General features: G+C 29.1%; 2 protein-coding genes across 2 annotated transcripts; one reads left to right on the forward strand and one right to left on the reverse strand.

Annotated features, from left to right (window-relative positions):
* Nucleotides 1–944: 944 nt before the first annotated feature.
* LOC103572512 (intraflagellar transport protein 88 homolog) lies at nt 945–13268 on the reverse strand. Its single transcript, XM_008551150.2, has 14 exons — nt 13058–13268; nt 12903–12956; nt 12453–12821; nt 11194–11411; nt 10878–11109; nt 9878–10035; nt 9619–9805; nt 9354–9540; nt 6523–6670; nt 6323–6434; nt 6178–6246; nt 4636–4936; nt 3665–3853; nt 945–1183 (listed from the first exon to the last, which is right to left on the reverse strand). Exons 1-14 carry the CDS (start codon nt 13187–13189, stop codon nt 1068–1070), a joined length of 2472 nt encoding a protein of 823 aa, XP_008549372.1. The 5' UTR covers nt 13190–13268; the 3' UTR covers nt 945–1067.
* Nucleotides 13269–13531: 263 nt separating this feature from the next.
* LOC103571534 (intraflagellar transport protein 74 homolog) lies at nt 13532–16946 on the forward strand. The gene is made up of 2 exons (XM_053741427.1): nt 13532–14142; nt 15372–16946. Exons 1-2 carry the CDS (start codon nt 13697–13699, stop codon nt 16882–16884), a joined length of 1959 nt encoding a protein of 652 aa, XP_053597402.1. The 5' UTR covers nt 13532–13696; the 3' UTR covers nt 16885–16946.
* Nucleotides 16947–17506: the final 560 nt, after the last annotated feature.

Here is a 17506-nt window from a genome sequence, read left to right on the forward strand (position 1 = left end):
TTAGAAAATTAACTTTCTTAAATTAGTATTTATTAATAGTACTTATAGTAAAATTTACTATACAAATAGTAAAAAATATAATCGTCTTAGCAAAAAATACATTACGAGTAATTTTGAATATCTTATGTAATTATTACTAACTAGTAAATTTTACTAAACGTTCAGTAATAATTACAATACAGAATGTATTATTTCATACCTGTTAGTAAATTTGACTATAGTATTGTAATTTTTACTATACTTTTTTCTCCATGTACGGTAAAAATGTCGCAAATTACAGTAAATTGCCAAATTTACCGTGATAAACCGTTAATTACCGTGAATTAATAAAATTTGTCGTAAATTACGGAAAATCATGGCTTATTTGCCATCAAAATACCTTATTTTAGTTAAATTCAGACAAAATACCATAAATTACCGTTAATAAGATCCAATAGGATATAACTTCAACAAAATTTTCTTAGTCTCTAAATAAAATATAGTTTATTATACTCCAAAAAAAAAAAAAATGCTGAGACAATGAGATTATCATCATTCGTTAAATTAAAATTAATTATAATCCAGGACGACAGATTTCTTACCAGATGTACATCTGGCGTTTTTAAGCCACCGCCGCATTTGAAGCGAGCGTATAATATCATTAAAATTTTCGTTCTTTCAATATAACTCAGCTTGTAAGTGAGTGAAGTCTAAATTTCCATATTTTTTTTAAAGGAAAAAAAAGTATATAGAAAACGATTATAAAATAATATTTGTTAAAGCTCAGACACATACGATAAACTTTGAAATCGACCTACAAAGATATGAAATGGCAATAAATTACTTTTATTTTCAAGAATATCTAATTTTTCTTTATGAACTTTGCTCGTAAATGGGGAAAGTATCAGCTATGACAATTACGACACAAACAATGATTGATTGACAGTAAAAAAAACAGATATCTATTTTCCATGTTGATAGAAGTTTTAATAATAAGTTTATTTACAAACATTAATAACCATTAATTAGATAAAATTAATAAAACAATCAGCGACTTACACATTATGTTAATTTTTAAAATATTAAAACTATACAGGCAATAAATCATCACCCAGTTCTTCGTCGCCAAAGTCTTCGTCTCTTTTTCCAGCGGCCGTCATAGGTCGCGTCGGCAATGGGCCCACGGGATCGGAATAAATCATATCTAAAAATAAAATACAAAATAATTATTAATAATGGCTTTATTAGTAAGTATGCAATAAAGGGATGTAGTAATGATGTATAGAGACTGAAAATAGACAGTGCAAAACTGTTGAGCGCATACATCATCTATTCAATCCATTAGAGTAATATGTGCAATACGAGTATCCTCACTCTCATTATATTTCATTTAGCTAATCTCGAACTACGCATAAGGAAACATTTTAATGTATAGGAAAGGTAATAGGGGGGTAACGGACACGGAGAAAAAAGTATAGTAAAAATTACAATACTATAGTCAAATTTACTAACAGGTATGAAGAAATACATTCTGTATTGTAAATGTTACCTAACGTTTAGTAAAATTTACTCGTTAGTAATAATTACATAATAAGATATTCAAAATTACTTGTAATGTATTTTTTGCTAAGACGATTATATTTTTTACTATTTGTATAGTAAATTTTACTATAAGTACTATTAATAAATACTAATTCAAGAAAGTCAATTTTCTAATACAATATAGGATTTGTTACTATACAAAATATTAAAAATTACTATGCGCAATGTATTTTTTGCTAACACGATTATATTTTTTTACTGTCTGTATAGTAAATTCTACTGTGTATAGATAAAATTAAAAGTTGGTGGGGATAGCATATACAAATATGTATTACAAGCTCTGAAACTTTTGTCCGAAGGAGACATCGGGCCGTCAGACATAGGAAAGGACTCGCGCGCGAGAGATCAGGGTTCGAATCTCGGTTGAAACAAGTGATTTTTTAAAAAACAAAAATCAACACCATCACCAATACAGATGACATAAATAACAATAATAATCAAAATGATAGCAATAATAATAAAAAGTTTAAAGCTAATTTTAAATTTTATTTTATTTTTTTCCATTCTAATATAGTAAAATTTACTAAATGGCGTAGTAAAATTTACTAAACAGGATAGTAAAATTTACAAAATATAACTAAAAATAAATATGCAATATAGGAAATTTTCCATAACTAGTATATAAAAAATTACTAAACAACTTGTAAAATTTACTTATCTGTTTATGAATTTTTCATATAAATCATAAGTGTTCCAAAATTACTTTCCAAATTTAGTAATTATTCCCATATTTTTTAGTAAATTTTACTATATTTTTTTCTCCGTGAAGTATTCACGGAAATATCAAATTTTTGGGGACTCAAATATTCAAAGTGGAAAAAATTTTTAGCTGCCGTTAAAATAAAAATTCATATTTCGCGGGTAAAATGGGGAACCTAAAGGTGAAAAAAAATTCTTGATATTAAATAAATTTGGGTAAATTGAATTTTCTTGTAAGAAATTTACATAAAGAAAAATTACATTTCACATAATTATTGGATGCAGAGGAAGAAAAAAAATTTTAATAGTTTTTATCATAAAACAAAAGTCATCAACATTTTTCGACTGACACTTTAGATTTTTAAAAAAGTTTAACTACCGACTTTAAATTGGTAATTTTTGTTTGCTAATTACTATTTATTATCAACTTCAAAGTAAAAGATTTGAGTCAGTTTTAATTCCAAAGAAGATATTTTTAAAAAAGCAATTATATGTTGCTTAAAGTAATAGATTAAAAAATAATTAAAAGTTAAATAAATTTAAAAATTGAAAAAATTTTAAATATTTTCCAGTTGATTATTGAAATACCTGAAGTAATTTGACCCGAGTTCTTTTATTGTAAATTGATAAGAAAAGAAATCAAATTCATACTATTTTTTTACTAAAATTTTCGGACACACTCAAATAAAATCAAAAATAATGCTCAGTTATATTTACAAGTGAATTTAGATCTTTCAAAAACAAACTTTTTTTAATAAAATTTTAGGGGTATCCCCTGCCCGTTTCGCCCCTCTTTATATATATATATATATATATATATAAACAAATTGATTTTATTTCATCTGATTAATTATTAATTATATTTCCCGCACTAAATTTAATTTATTTTTTTTTCATTATTTACTTATTTATTTTTTTTTTTCAATAAATTATTACATTATTAATTATAAAAAATTAATTATTTTTTTAATGTTGAAATAAAGCAATAAATTTAAGCGGAAAATTCAAATATTTATAAAAAAACGTTTTTTAATCAGTTAGATAAACATAAGCTGGATATATCGACAATGATATTTATGATCGCAAGAAAATAGAACAAAAACGCCTTGAACTTGTGATTATAAAACAATAAATCATTGTCTTAAAATTAATTGAAGTAATTTTTACATCATATAGATCGTTATTAAGTCCGCATCTAGATATACCGATAAGATTAATTGGTGTCATAAAGTACGAAGTTCCAAGAATACATGTATATATATATATATATATATATATATATATATATATATATATATATATATATATATTACAACGTATTTCAATTATATAAAAATAAAAAAAAATGCAGTATTTAATAGTAAAAATAATTTATATAATTTACCGTTTGGTGTCTCTGGTAAAATATGATCAAAATTATCTAAAGTATTAACTCGGCTCAAACGAGAATTTCCGTTACTAAAAGACGAGCGCGCTTCTTTCCGACTTGCAATTGGACTTGATTTATAATCTGATTGCATACTGATTCCAGAACCACCTCGAGAGGAATTACCACTATTACTTCTTCGAGAACCTAAAACATATATATTATTTTTAAACAAATATCGATACTGTCATTCTAATATGTCGTATCCCACAAAATTTGACATTTTCACTTTTTTTTAAAAATGGAATCATTGTAACAATGCGCGGCTTATGTACAAATTTTAGAGGTCAAATTGCTTATTTAGTATTTTTAAATAAATATTATAATATGTCGTATCTCACGCGCAGACTTTCGCGCATGTTAATATGTCGTACCCCACATTCGTATAGGTTAAGTCACGCTTAACATTTTTGATTTTAAGTTAATTTCAAGGAAGCAACGACATGAGTAAGAAGGTAATGATGCATAATTTTTTACTTTTCTTACAGCATATAATTCAAAATTATTTATTCTCTACTGCCTGTATTTTATGAAAACATGAAAATAAATTTGTAGGTTATACCAATGTAAACATAATACAAATCATTCTTCTTTACCGACCGTGAAACGTTTTATCGACTCCTGAAAAATTTCCCAAATGTGGGATACGACATTTTAGAATGACAGTATCGATATATATATGAAGAAAAAAAGGAATTCTCGCCCTGGCAGATCCGATTTATGGTAAATAACGATAATTTACATAAAATTGCTGTCAGTCTGCGGAATTTTATCATAAAGTGAAGTGTTGTACATAAATTGCCGTGGCATGCGGCAAATTTACCGTAAAAGGACCGTGTCTTCAGTAAAAATACGGTTAGTTACGGTAATTCGGATCCGTCAGGGTGGTACAAGAAAAATGATCTTTTTTATAAAATAATAATAAATACCCGTTGTCCCTGGTCTAGCAGACCCTTGACGTTCTCTCATTTCTTTAGCTTTCTCAGCTTTTTTCAATTCTGAAGCATACACTTGAGCTTCTTTCAAACCTAAATCACTACATAGTCTAATTAAAAATTTAAGACACTCGATATTCTCAGGAAATTTGTCATGTATATCCTGATATTCTTCTAACGCTTTATGAAATTGTCCAGTTCTTCTCAAACAAGCAGCCACTAACAATCGCCAACGGGGTTGATCCGGAGCTAATTCAACTGCTCTCTTAAAAAAAGGCAATGCTTTTTCGGCGACCTTTAATGATCAATAAAAAAACAAATTTATTTTTTTAAATGTCTAAATAAATAATTTATGTAAAAGCCTCATAAAATTTTATATTAAAATACAGTTCTTTCTGATTGGTCAAAAGAGTCGTTTAATATATATTAAAACACTCATTTTTACATTAAATCATGGAATTTGAGTAAAATGGGCGGAGCACATCCCTACTCAATAATTCAAGCCAATAACTAATCGTCTTTCTCTCCAATGACATCACTTTTAATTTAACTGCCTTATTAACATGACCAAAATCTAGACTGCGCATGCGCATTTAATTAATCAGCGCACGCATGTGTAGATCGAAGCAACGTCAGCTGAATTTTATAACCTTATATATTTCTATTAATTGATATGACATAACACCAAAAATGACTTTTTTTGGGGTTAAGTTTTTTTAAGAGAATAGTATGAAACAAGGTATTCAATTTTCTAAAGTATGAATCTATTTTAATAATAAAGTAAATTATTTTTATAATTTTGACTGCATGACGCTGACTTTAGACATTTAACAACGTTTTTCTTCGTGCATTCATTGCATAAATTATTGAACAGTTGAATTAGCGAGACTTCATTTCGGATATTTTCGGTTTTTTACTCCCACTATAAAGGCGCATGCCTTAGGTATCAAATTTAGATAGTGGGAATGAAAACTGAAAACATCCTAAACGCAAAATTTCGCTAAGTTTATTAAAATCTTCCTAATGTGACTCTCCAAAGTGTTACACTCTCTCTAAATTTAACAAGATTCTCTTCCTAATATCAACAATCCTGTCTCCCACTACGTTTTTTTGCGCGACCAATCAAAAAAAAGCTTAGTGGCGGGAAATTCAAATCCTACATATACTTATACGATTAAATTCTAACCTAAATTTTTTTTTTCGTGCATTACGCATCTTTACGGCGCAGACCTGCGCACATAAGACACGAGAAATGATATAGTGGGACGACAGGATTTTTTAATATTACGGAATGGTCCTGAACAGGAGTGTTAACATTAATCATCCTATAGAAAGTTTTGGATTTTGCCTCATCACAATTATTCCCCTACTACAATATTTGGATTTGCGCGTGCGCAGAATATCTTTGTGAGAATATTATAATAGATGAAAAATCCCAAACATTCTCTAGGACGACTATACTATACCACTACACATCTAGGGACATTATGTACAATATAGATTTCACATGATGTATAATGTACTATTAAAACTAACCTGCATCGAAATGAAGTAAGATCCAAGCCAATCGATAACTTCAAAATTACCTGGAAAGTATCTGTAAGACTACAACATAAAAAATGAATTTTATAATGACATATTATGTAAATTAATTAATTTAATTATTTTTTACTGTACATACATCACTATAATACTGATATGCCTGTTGCTTGTCTCCTAAACTATCATACATTTCTCCCAATTTTTGTAACACTCCAGGGTCAGATGGTACAATTCCTAATAACTGATTATACCTAAGAAAAAAATATGATTGCTATTTTTTCTTAACCTTAAAATGGTATTTTAAAAATATTATTTTATATAATGATAAATATTTAATACCATTCTAAAGACTGGTCTGTTTCTTTGATAAGCTGGTGAACATGACTTATTTGGTATAATGTTAGTGGATCATATCTCACGATGTTTCGTAACTTCCAAAAACATTCAAGTGCATCTTCATACCATTCCTGCTTTTTATAAACTAATCCTAAAATATTAAAATCATTAATTTTTTTTTAAGTCACACTATAATAGGCTGCAATAATTTATATCGAATATTAAGAAAATTTAGAAAATTTCTTGATCGCAGCATTAATATGAAACCCGTAAATAGTATATTACACACCCAGGGAGTAAAGTGGGACATTCTGACCCGTTTAATTGTCTACCCGAGCTGAAAATGGACCTTGGTCAGTAAAAAAGAAAGTCTCGGCTTCGTCTCGACCAAAAATTTTAGTGATTTGAGACTTTTCTTGTTTTACTGTACTAGGTGTGTAATGTACTAATTGTCTCTGTTAGCGGGAAAAATAGCGCATGTGCTATTTTTTATCATTTACTTTCTCATAAAAAAAAAAAAACTTTCTTTCCTGTAAACAGGGCAGAATTCAAACTTTCGGTGCAGGTTTGGTGAAAAATTTAAATAAAATCCGTAATCACTCTGAATTTACTCCCAATTTTTTACAGTGTACAAAAATAGTTGCAATTTGAGGTCTTTTAGTACGCAGATATTTTTATGATAGCGTCAACTTAAATTATTTTGTCAACATTTTTTGGTCTTATCGAAATGACGAAAACACAACCTTTGAATTGCTATCTCACTGATGTCGCAAAGCCAATAATTCTACTTCGGATCGTTGAAAAGGTCTCGACTTTAATATGTTTTTTTCCACGATTTCAACGGTTTTTATATCATCATTGGATTAATGTTAAATAAGGCGTTCTCTAAATAGTAGCGGATAATCGAATTTAATATGAAAAGAGAGCCGTTTAATTCGAAGCGATACAAAATAACATTATCTTTATTTTAAATTTACAGAAACAATCAGTTATATAATACTTAAATACCTCGTTTGCTTAAATTCAACATTTGTTTTTATCTTTTATACACGTGTAGCATAAACTAATAAGGTACCCGCGGGTAATAAGGCCTAAGTGACAGAAATGAAATTTGAAATATTCGCCTCCGCTAAAGGCTACTCTAGTAGAAGAGTCTTCCTTAGAGATGTTACGACAAATTTATAAAGTCTCGATACCACCTTCCCTGTCTTCTATATTTCATCATCTGTCATATGCTGTCGTAGCACTGAAGAAATTATAAAAAACAATCTAGTCTTCTAACTCTTAAAAAGAATCCCGCATGAAAAAAATGGATATTTTTATTTTATATACGAAAATATATAATTATATAAAACGGAAAAAATTTATGTATGTTTGAATATAATGTTCATATAACTTGAAAGTATATTTTTTCTTATAACATAAACTATAAAAGAAAATATATATTTTATTATAGAGCATTGTATATTTTCAAAATATAATTTCCCGGTTATAAATTCCAATATAATGAAATATAATCGAGACATATATTTTAAAGTATAGTAACTGCTATAAAAAAAAAAATTATTTTCATTATAATTTTCCAACATATCGCATTATATATTGGATAATATACTTAAAAATATATAATATAAATATTTTTTTAATCGGCAAAATGAACATTCAATTTATCAGTTTAACTCAGGAAAGAAAATAAAGGTACAGATTAATAAAGAAAGAACGGATATCTCAGTACATATTAAGTAGATCTGACCATATAGATGTTTACATGTAAGTGTGCGTTTCAATCAGGGGATGTCAATTTACAACTCTGACTTAAAAAAACTGAATTAAGCTTTTTAAGGCTTACAACTTGATATAGGCTTAGAATAAACCTTTTAGACTTGAAATTTTATAAGTCGATAATATATATTAGCTTATATATTAACATTATAAAATGGCTTATGTGTTTATAATATAATTTTCAATATATGGAGTTCATATAGCTTGAATATATGCCAACATATAATATTATATATCATGTTTGTATATTTTGAAAATATATAATTATATAATTAAAACGGCAAAAAAATAGTTATTTTAATATATATGACTTCTTATATAAATAATTATATTGTAATATAAAATGTGTTATATTATTCAGTATAATTTTAGGACATAAGATTTTTTCATGCGGGGTAGCGCAGAAGAAATCATAAAAAACAATCTAGTGTTCTGACTCTTAAAAAGTATTGTTGTTAAATTTAAGTGATGATTCATCTCTAATACCAATTTTATTAAGTATAGTTGAACTATTCCAGTTTGTCTAACCCGCAGGCCTTCTTATCCTACCGTAGTAAAATAAGCCCTATTCATATGGTTTTTGTGAAAGTATAATTTTTGGTTTGTTTATAGTAAAAATTACCATTGTTTTATTACATTTTATGGCTAATTGAAATAAAGATTAATGATACATTTCAATAATTAAATGCAATATTTTTGATTCTATTCAAAATGTCCCTTAGCTAGTCCTTATTACCCACCAGTACCTTATTCATATCAAATTGTTAAATTTCATTAAATTCCTACAAGCATTTACTTTTAAACTCTAGCAAAATTCAATAGTGAATAATGTGTTTATTATCAGTGCCCAATCAAAAAAATATTAATTAAAAAAAAAAAAAAATACGATGGAACTTTATGCATCACTCTATTATTAATAATCAATTATTGTGATAGTAATGCATGAAGAAGCACTCAATAGTTTATTGTTATTTAAAAGATTAAAAAAGATTGATAGAGCGAAATAACAAACAATAACACCAATTAAAATATTTGTTTTTAAAAATATTTACCCAAATTATATAAAGCTTGTACATGACTTGCATCGCTGTCAAGTGCGCACAATAATAATTCTCTCGCTCTGTCTAATTCACCTTTTTTTATCGCACATGCTGAAAGATTTACGTAAGCTGCAGCATTATAGCTATCAGCGTTACGAGCTGCTTCACCACAACGTTCGGCTAATTCATAATTACCTTGCTAACAATAGTGACTCAAATTACTATCAATGTCTTCTCTTCGCAAAAGTCATTTTTTTAAAAATAAGGAAATACTTACGAGGAAGTATATAAATGATAGCATAGTCGATGCTGCACTATTTGATTTAATATCCCGATTTTCAAACATTTTTAGTGTATCAATTGCCAATGAAGTCTCTCGATTATGCAGCAGTACCATTGCTTTATTTATTTCTAAATCTGGGGCGAGAGAACTGTAAGACGATGATCTTATTGCGTCGACACACCTTGTAATAGATATTAGTCGTATTAATTATTAAGAATTTATTTATAGAATATGTGTTTTAAATAATGAGTACCAAGAAAATCCTGCTGTTAGAGTATCTTCAATTACTGGAGCGATCAATTTAGCAGCGCTTAATATCGATTTCTCTGCTTCTGATTTCATATCATTTTCTAATATTGACAACTGATCTGTTTTTATTATTTCGTTAAGTATATTACTTACTGCATCATCCTGAAATTGGTAAATTTTCGATAAAGTTTTTTGATCTTCCCGCTATAAAAATTTAAAATTTTCAAAAAAAAAAAAAAGAAGTTATTTTCGGGCTGGTTTTTGAAAATCGAATTTTGTGGGCGGCCCGTAATTTTTTTTCATTGGGAATAACTGAATACACTGATAGAAAAACTATCTTGATTCAAGAAAAATTTTTTCTTCAAAATGTGGTTCTTGTTTCAAAATTTTAAATTGTTTTAATTCAAGAAATAAGTCTGAACCAAAAAATTGAAATTCTCGGATAGAGAAAAAAAATTATTCGTTTGAGAATTTTATTCTTCGATGAAGCCTTTTTTGTTTTGAAACAAAATTCTGACATATTTCGCTTAAGAATTTCTTGCTCTTGGGTTAAGATAGGCAAAATGTAGGTTTAAGACATTACCGACTTGTTTCGAAAATGGCGCGATTTTTAAATCAAGATATCAATTTACTCAAAATAGATGGCAACATAATAAAATAGGCGCGAAATTTAAAGTTATCATGTCGCAGTTGTTATTTTGTCCGCAGGTATTAACGCGTGACACCATTGGTTCCGGTCCGATTTTAAAAAATTGAATTCCTAAAAGATCTTGACATTTCAAGATTCTAGAAAGCTATTCTGAATCATTTCAAGATGCTGTTGACTCAAGATACAGACACGTAAAATTTTCTTAAGAATGCCACTAGGGAACGAACACGCAGCGCCTTTGTGCTTAAATGTGCAAAAAGTACAACTTTTCGTCCACTTGAGTGCGAAAGATAAAAAAGTAATTCTTCCTAAAACTAAAAGTTAAATGAAAGCAACTGTACTGTGTTTTACTCACAGTAGTAATTGAATATTTATCTTCTTGATCCGTATTAAGTTGAACTTCCAGTAACTCTAAAAATCCTCGCTTCATTTTATCTCGATGGCACAATGCAAAGTGACATAAGATCGCATGTAACCCAGCTTTGAATTCAGTTCTTTCTCGCATCACCCACTCAAAACTATTCGCCGCTTCTTCCAAACGACCCATTTGGACAAATAACATCCCTATATTATGCATTATCTTTATCCTAAAGTAGAAATATAATTTTATTGTTTTAGAAACACTTATCAAGACTTTTTTCTTTAATCCAATAAATGATCATTTTCAGTACCTCAGGTCTTTATGAGCTCCCGGGGCTTGATCCAAAGCCATTCGATACATTTTAATGGCTTGCGAAAGCTGTCCAATTTTTACATAAATATTACCCATGTTAACTTTTAATCTTGCGCTGTTGTTAAACATTCTGTTTCGAGTTATTGCTTGATATGTTGCTAATGCTTCCGTATACATTTCATTATTAGTATACTGAGTTGCTAAGTTAACTAGAACCTGTAAAAAATTTCCTGTGTAAATTAATTTTATTTCGAACTATAAATTTTTATTTTTTTAAATAATTTATTATTAAATAAAAAAAAAATTTTCTAGTCAGTAATAAAATTTTAATATGGAGAAAAAAATGTTGAAAATTTTACTAAGAAATATGAGATAATTACTAAATTTAAATAGTAATTTTGAAACACTTATGATTTATATGAAAAATTCATAAACAGATAAGTAAATTTTACAAGTCGTTTAGTAATTTCTCATATACTGGTTATGGTAAATCTTCTAAATCGCATATTCATTGTTAGTTATATTTAGTAAATTTTACTGTCCTGTTTAGTAAATTTTACTATGCCGTTTAGTAAATTTTACGATATTAGAATGGAAAAAAATGAAATTAAATTTTTATTAGCTTTGAACTTTTGATTATTACTGCTATCATTTTGATTATTATTGTTATTTATGTCATCTGTATTGGTGTTGGTGTCGATTTTTGTTTTTTAAAAAATCACTTGTCTCAACCGAGATTCGAACCCTGAACTCCCGCGCGCGAGTTCTTTCCTATGTCTGACGGCCCGATGTCTCCTTTGGCACAAAGTTTCAGAACTTGTAATACATATTTGTATATGCTATCCCCACCAACTTTTAATTTTATCTATACACAGTAGAATTTACTATACAGACAGTAAAAAAATATAATCGTGTTAGCAAAAAATCCATTGCGTATAGTAATTTTTAATATTTTGTATAGTAACAAATCCTATATTGTATTAGAAAATTGACTTTCTTAAATTTGTATTTATTAATAGTACTTATAGTAAAATTTACTATACAAATAGTAAAAAATATAATCGTCCTAGTAAAAAATACATTACGAGTAATTTTGAATATCTTATGTTATTATTACTAACTAGTAAATTTTACTAAACGTTTAGTAATAATTACAATACAGAATATATGCTTTCATATCTGTCAGTAAATTTTACTTTAGTATTGTAATTTTTACCACACTTTTTTCTTCATGTATATATAAATAATTAGACTCACAGCAAAAGTCAAATCTAGATTATGACTATCACTTAATCCAGCCTGTTCTTGTAATCGAATCAAAACTTTTTCCCGTGAAGAAGCTTCTCTAGCTCTCTCTAATGCGACCCGCATATTATTTTCACTAGCAGCCTCCGCGGAACTTTCAATTAATTCCATTATTTTTCTTTCACCATTTTTTATTTTTCCCTCTGGAGTGTCTTCTTTACCAGAATCTAAAGGTGGAGCTGGACCACGTGAATTACTACGCATATTCAGAGGATCGAATGTCGTTTGACGACTACTAGTATATCCGGCACCACGTACTGCTGTCATTGGTCTCAGTCCAGTTCCCGGTCGGCCTGTAATTCCAGCTCCCGTACGATGGAACTATTGAAAAAAAAAATATATATAAATAAAAAAAAATTTTAGTCAAATACGTAATTTAATATTTATTAAAATCAAATTTACTCCAGTTGATGTACCCAACCGCATAGCAGTACCAGGAGGCATTCTTGGAGTTGTCTGAAAAAAATTTATCAATTAAACATTACAGTAAAATTTTTTTTTTTACTTTATGTTAAGAAAAGAAAAAACATATTAATTTATTAATATAAAAAACTTACAATGTTCCTCCTGATGTTATTCATTTCCAGTGCATCTTGAAAAGCTATATTCTGATTTTTAGTGCTAAACATTGAAGAATAATCATCATATCCTCCATAAATATCATTATCTTCCAATATTTCATTACTCATTATTATTCCTTTAATATTAATTAATATTACAAACAAAAATATTTCTTAATTAATAATTTATAACAATCACTTTTTAATTAAAAACACACTATTTTACCCGTTACTTATTAAATAATAAATTAAAAATTAATAATCACTAAATTTATTTATTTGAAAAATTTAATTGCATTAAACTTCAATTAAAATACTGAATTACATATACTTTATATATATATATATATTTATACAATGTGTTTGTTGTGTTTTTGGTAACTTAGTAACGCAAGTTACGCAGGTGCTTCATGCGCTACATGTGCTCCTGTGAAATATAACAGTAATTAATAGTTCAGTATATCAATATTTCTATTGATATTAAAAACTATGCTTGTTTATATATGTGTATATATATAAATATACTATTCGTGCTGATGTATTTTACTACTGACGTTTCCATGGCAATCCAGCATAACAACAAAGTTTCGGTAGTTTATCATAACTGACGTGATTAAGTAAAATAAAGTGAAAAACATGGAGAGTATGCGTCCAATGACCAGTGGACAAATGATGTCAGATAAATCAGTCACTCAGTGGCAGAGAGATTCGGATATCAAGAGCGATAATAATTCGGACAGACCTAAAACAAGTGTAAGTCGGCCGCAAACTCGACATGAGAGACCGATATCACGAAGGGGGACACAAAATCAAACGACGCGAGCTGGAAGTGCGTTAAGAACAGCAACTCCAGCGAGAAGTGGAGCTTCGGCTAGACCGCCTTCAGCATCTGCTTATTCGAACCGTGGGTCAACGGCTAATTCGCGGTCTAATAATCTAACATCAGCTATGGGGATGAGTAGATTAAATACTGGACTTCCGCCTACCTCTCATGTCAGTTCGGGAGTATTTGACAGACCAATAACGCAGCATGGAATCGCTGGAATGCGGCCTGCTACAACTAGAGGATTGCCTATGACTAGGTAAAAAAATTCTTTTATACCAGCTTCGGTTCAATGTCTGTTTTACCAGTCCCTAGTAACATCTTTAAGAAAATCTTACGTAAGTCTGTATTTTGAGTCTTCAGAGTCTTCATAATCAGTCTTAGACAAGTCTGAGGCAAGATACTTCCATAAATCTGTAGTAAGACTTGCTGAAGATGCATTAGCTCAGATTTGCTGCAGAATTGCTTGACACTCGGACATGGCGCCCTCTTCGTTGATTCGCGAGTCATCTATTCAGCATTAGTATAGTAAATTTAGTGGCGCCCACTTAGGCTGGTATTCATAATCAGGACTTACAGCCTAAGATCATCATTTCCAAGCTAAATAACATGGGTAAGGTGATCTTAACCTCTAAATCGACTATGAATACCGGTCTTAATGTTCGATATAATTTTATCGAGTGATAGAATTGCAATTTTATGAAATTACAAAATTACATGAAAATCTTCGTCAATCCGGGTTTACAAAATTTTTTATAACTTTTTTAGATTTAAAACGGTTTATGATTAAAGAACGATCGAAATTAGTATTTAACAGATCAAAATACATGAAAATTATGCTTGCCCTAGATCTCAAAATTCTTTTTCTTGCCAAAACATCGAATTTTCGCTATTTTTCGGGGTTTTTTGTAATTTACTCGAAATTGAAGATTGTTCGGCCTAAACTGACTTGAAATTCGTATTCAGCGGGTCGAAAAACATGCCCGTAAATAGGTGGCGCGCAGTGTACAGACAATTTTTTTTTTGTGTGCCAGTGTTGTTAATTGTTAGCAATTTAAATTTAAATGAAGGCTACTAGATTTGCTAAAGGGACTGCGTCCGAGCTTAGAGTGACTCGGAGATAAAGAAACTCGATATTTTAAGCAATTCTGCAGCAACTCTGACCAAACATTGTTATATAGTGCGTTTATTGGTTAAGAATTGCTGCAGACTGTTTCTACAGATTTCCGTAAGTCTTTAAGAAGAATCTTAAACAAGATGATGAAATCTTTGGCAAGTTTATGAAATCCATCTTCTTCAAGTCCTGCTTAAGTCTTGCATAAGAAACTTGCTGAAGGATTTCATTAAGTAATTTACTGTAGACAATTCTATTAGGAATACTCAACTACACTGTCAAAAATTCCCAATAAATTTTACTATGGGTGCATAGTAACACCGAACTATAAGAAAACTGATACAAAATTTATTAAATTTTAAATATTTTTTTAGGCAGATTCAAGACAAAAGATATTATGAAGGTTTGATTCAACTGAAGCTTCGAGAACTTAACCAAGAAATCGCAGTTATTACCAATGAAATAGAAGCTCAGAAAAAAGAACGCGTAACTTTTGCACATTACGATAACAGAGCCAAAGAATTGGCCGCTGAATTAACGGAGCTACAAGGAAAATTAGCAGATTATAATATTGTTATGGATAAAGTAGCGTCGAATATCGACAAAGACGACATGGAAGACGAAGTAAAAGAAATAAAATCTTCGAATGAACGAATGACTGTGGAAATAGATAATTTATTTGAACAGCGGAGATTCAAAGAACAGAAGTTACGTGATATGGAAGAAAGGATTGAAATAGAAGAAAAGAAAGCTGATAGAATAATAGAAGCAATGGATCAAAATACGCGTGAAATGTATGATAATTTAGTCGAACAAAGGAACAAATTACAAAATGATATCGGAGAGTTACAAAAAGAAATGGATTTATTGTCGTCGGAAAAGTTTAATTTAGAAGAACAAATCGCGTTGTCATCAATAAAACAAGAGGCTGTAAAACTTGAAATAAAAATAGCAGAGGCTAAAGAAAAAAGGTCTAAATTGTTGGATGAACAGAAGAACAAAATGTCGCCTGATGAAGAAAGGGAACATCTACTTACGCGAGTTAAACAAGACAACATGGATATCGTTGCTGCAGAAAGGAAAATTGCGGAAACTGAAAACAAAATTCGTGAAGTTGAACAAGAATTAGAACAATTGGAAACGGACTTCGAAGACAATCAATCTGAGAAACAAATAAAATACAATGAATTGAGAAAACGTGAAGAAGCTATCGAACAATTTATGCCTAATTTCGAACAAAGCAAAGAAGAAGAACTGAAGAAATTAAGTAATTTAGAAGACAAAATTGTCGAGTCATTACGAAAATTAGCTTACGCTACTGATCATGATATCAATCAACTTTCGTTGAATGATGAGATGGCCATTTTCAATATTCCGGCTGAAAATGTCAGCAAAGCAGACCAGAGTTTTGAAGAGCTTAGTAAAGAACACATTAAGTTGAAACAATCGCTTATTAAAATGGAAAGCTTAGAAAAGAAATTAAACAATGAATTGAGTGAGTTGACTGAAAAAATAAAACAAAAAGAAAATGAATTAATTGTTTTAGAGGATTTAGAAGGGTTGAAAGCGCGCTCTGAAGCGGAACATGAGGAACTAATTATGCAGAGACAAGAACTGAAGAATCGCCAGCCGGAACGAGAAAAAGAATTATTGGCTGTGCGTAAAGAATATGAAGAGCTGAAAACAGAACTGGAAAAAAATGATTTGTACTTACAAATAAGTGCATTGGAAGATAAGTTTGAAAAATTGAATCGGGATAATGAAGATATCATGAGTTCTATTAAAGAAAGCGAAAATCAAATGAATTATCAATCGCTAAAAGAACAAGTGTTTGTTTTATTAGAAAAATATAATTCGCTTCTTAAAGATAACGTTAAATCAATTTAATAAATTTATTACTAAATTATTCGACAGTTTTAATTTATTGTTGACGGAAATGTTCAAGTATTTTTTTTTTTTTTAAGTATTTCAGATAATTTAACTCTTTTTTTATTTGCTTCCACAACTTTGTTTTTTAAGATTCAAATTTTTCCCGCGTAAGGTTAAATGAAATTGCATTACTATAATGTCTATGATAATTAAATAGTATCATTTTAAAATTTGGTGTCTTAATAGTATCTTATACATCAAGTGAAACCGATATTATACTCGATGACACTAAATGTATAGTTAAGTCACTAATATATACAATAGTTTATATGTAATGAATGCAGAAACCTCCGTTAGATGTCTAAAGTCAGCGTCATGCAGTCAGAGTCATAAAAACAATTAACTTTATTATTAAAAAAGATTTATATTTTATGAAATTGAATACTTTGTTTAATACTATTCACTTAAAAAAACTTAACCTCAAAAAAGTCATTTTTGGTTATGTTGTATCAATTAATAGAAATATGTAAGGTTATAAAATTCAATATTTTTGTGCTGATTAATTAAATGCGCATGCGCAGTCTAGAGATTTTGGTCATGTTATAAGGAGGCTAAATTCAAAGTGACGTCATAAAAAAGT

Source organism: Microplitis demolitor, chromosome 8 (assembly GCF_026212275.2).
Source record: "Microplitis demolitor isolate Queensland-Clemson2020A chromosome 8, iyMicDemo2.1a, whole genome shotgun sequence".
NCBI lineage: Eukaryota > Metazoa > Arthropoda > Insecta > Hymenoptera > Braconidae > Microplitis > Microplitis demolitor.

Excerpts from the sequence above, each read along its gene's own strand:
- LOC103571534 (XM_053741427.1), top strand. The coding sequence starts at position 13,697 with ATGGAGAGTATGCGTCCAATGACCAGTGGACAAATGATGTCAGATAAA. Across the intron at positions 14,143-15,371 it reads AGAGGATTGCCTATGACTAG|GCAGATTCAAGACAAAAGAT; the intron begins GTAAAAAAATTC and ends ATATTTTTTTAG.
- LOC103572512 (XM_008551150.2), bottom strand. The coding sequence starts at position 13,189 with ATGAGTAATGAAATATTGGAAGATAATGATATTTATGGAGGATATGAT. Across the intron at positions 11,412-12,452 it reads ATCTAGATTTGACTTTTGCT|GTTCTAGTTAACTTAGCAAC; the intron begins GTGAGTCTAATT and ends AATTTTTTACAG. Across the intron at positions 4,937-6,177 it reads CTTACTTCATTTCGATGCAG|GTCGCCGAAAAAGCATTGCC; the intron begins GTTAGTTTTAAT and ends TGATCATTAAAG.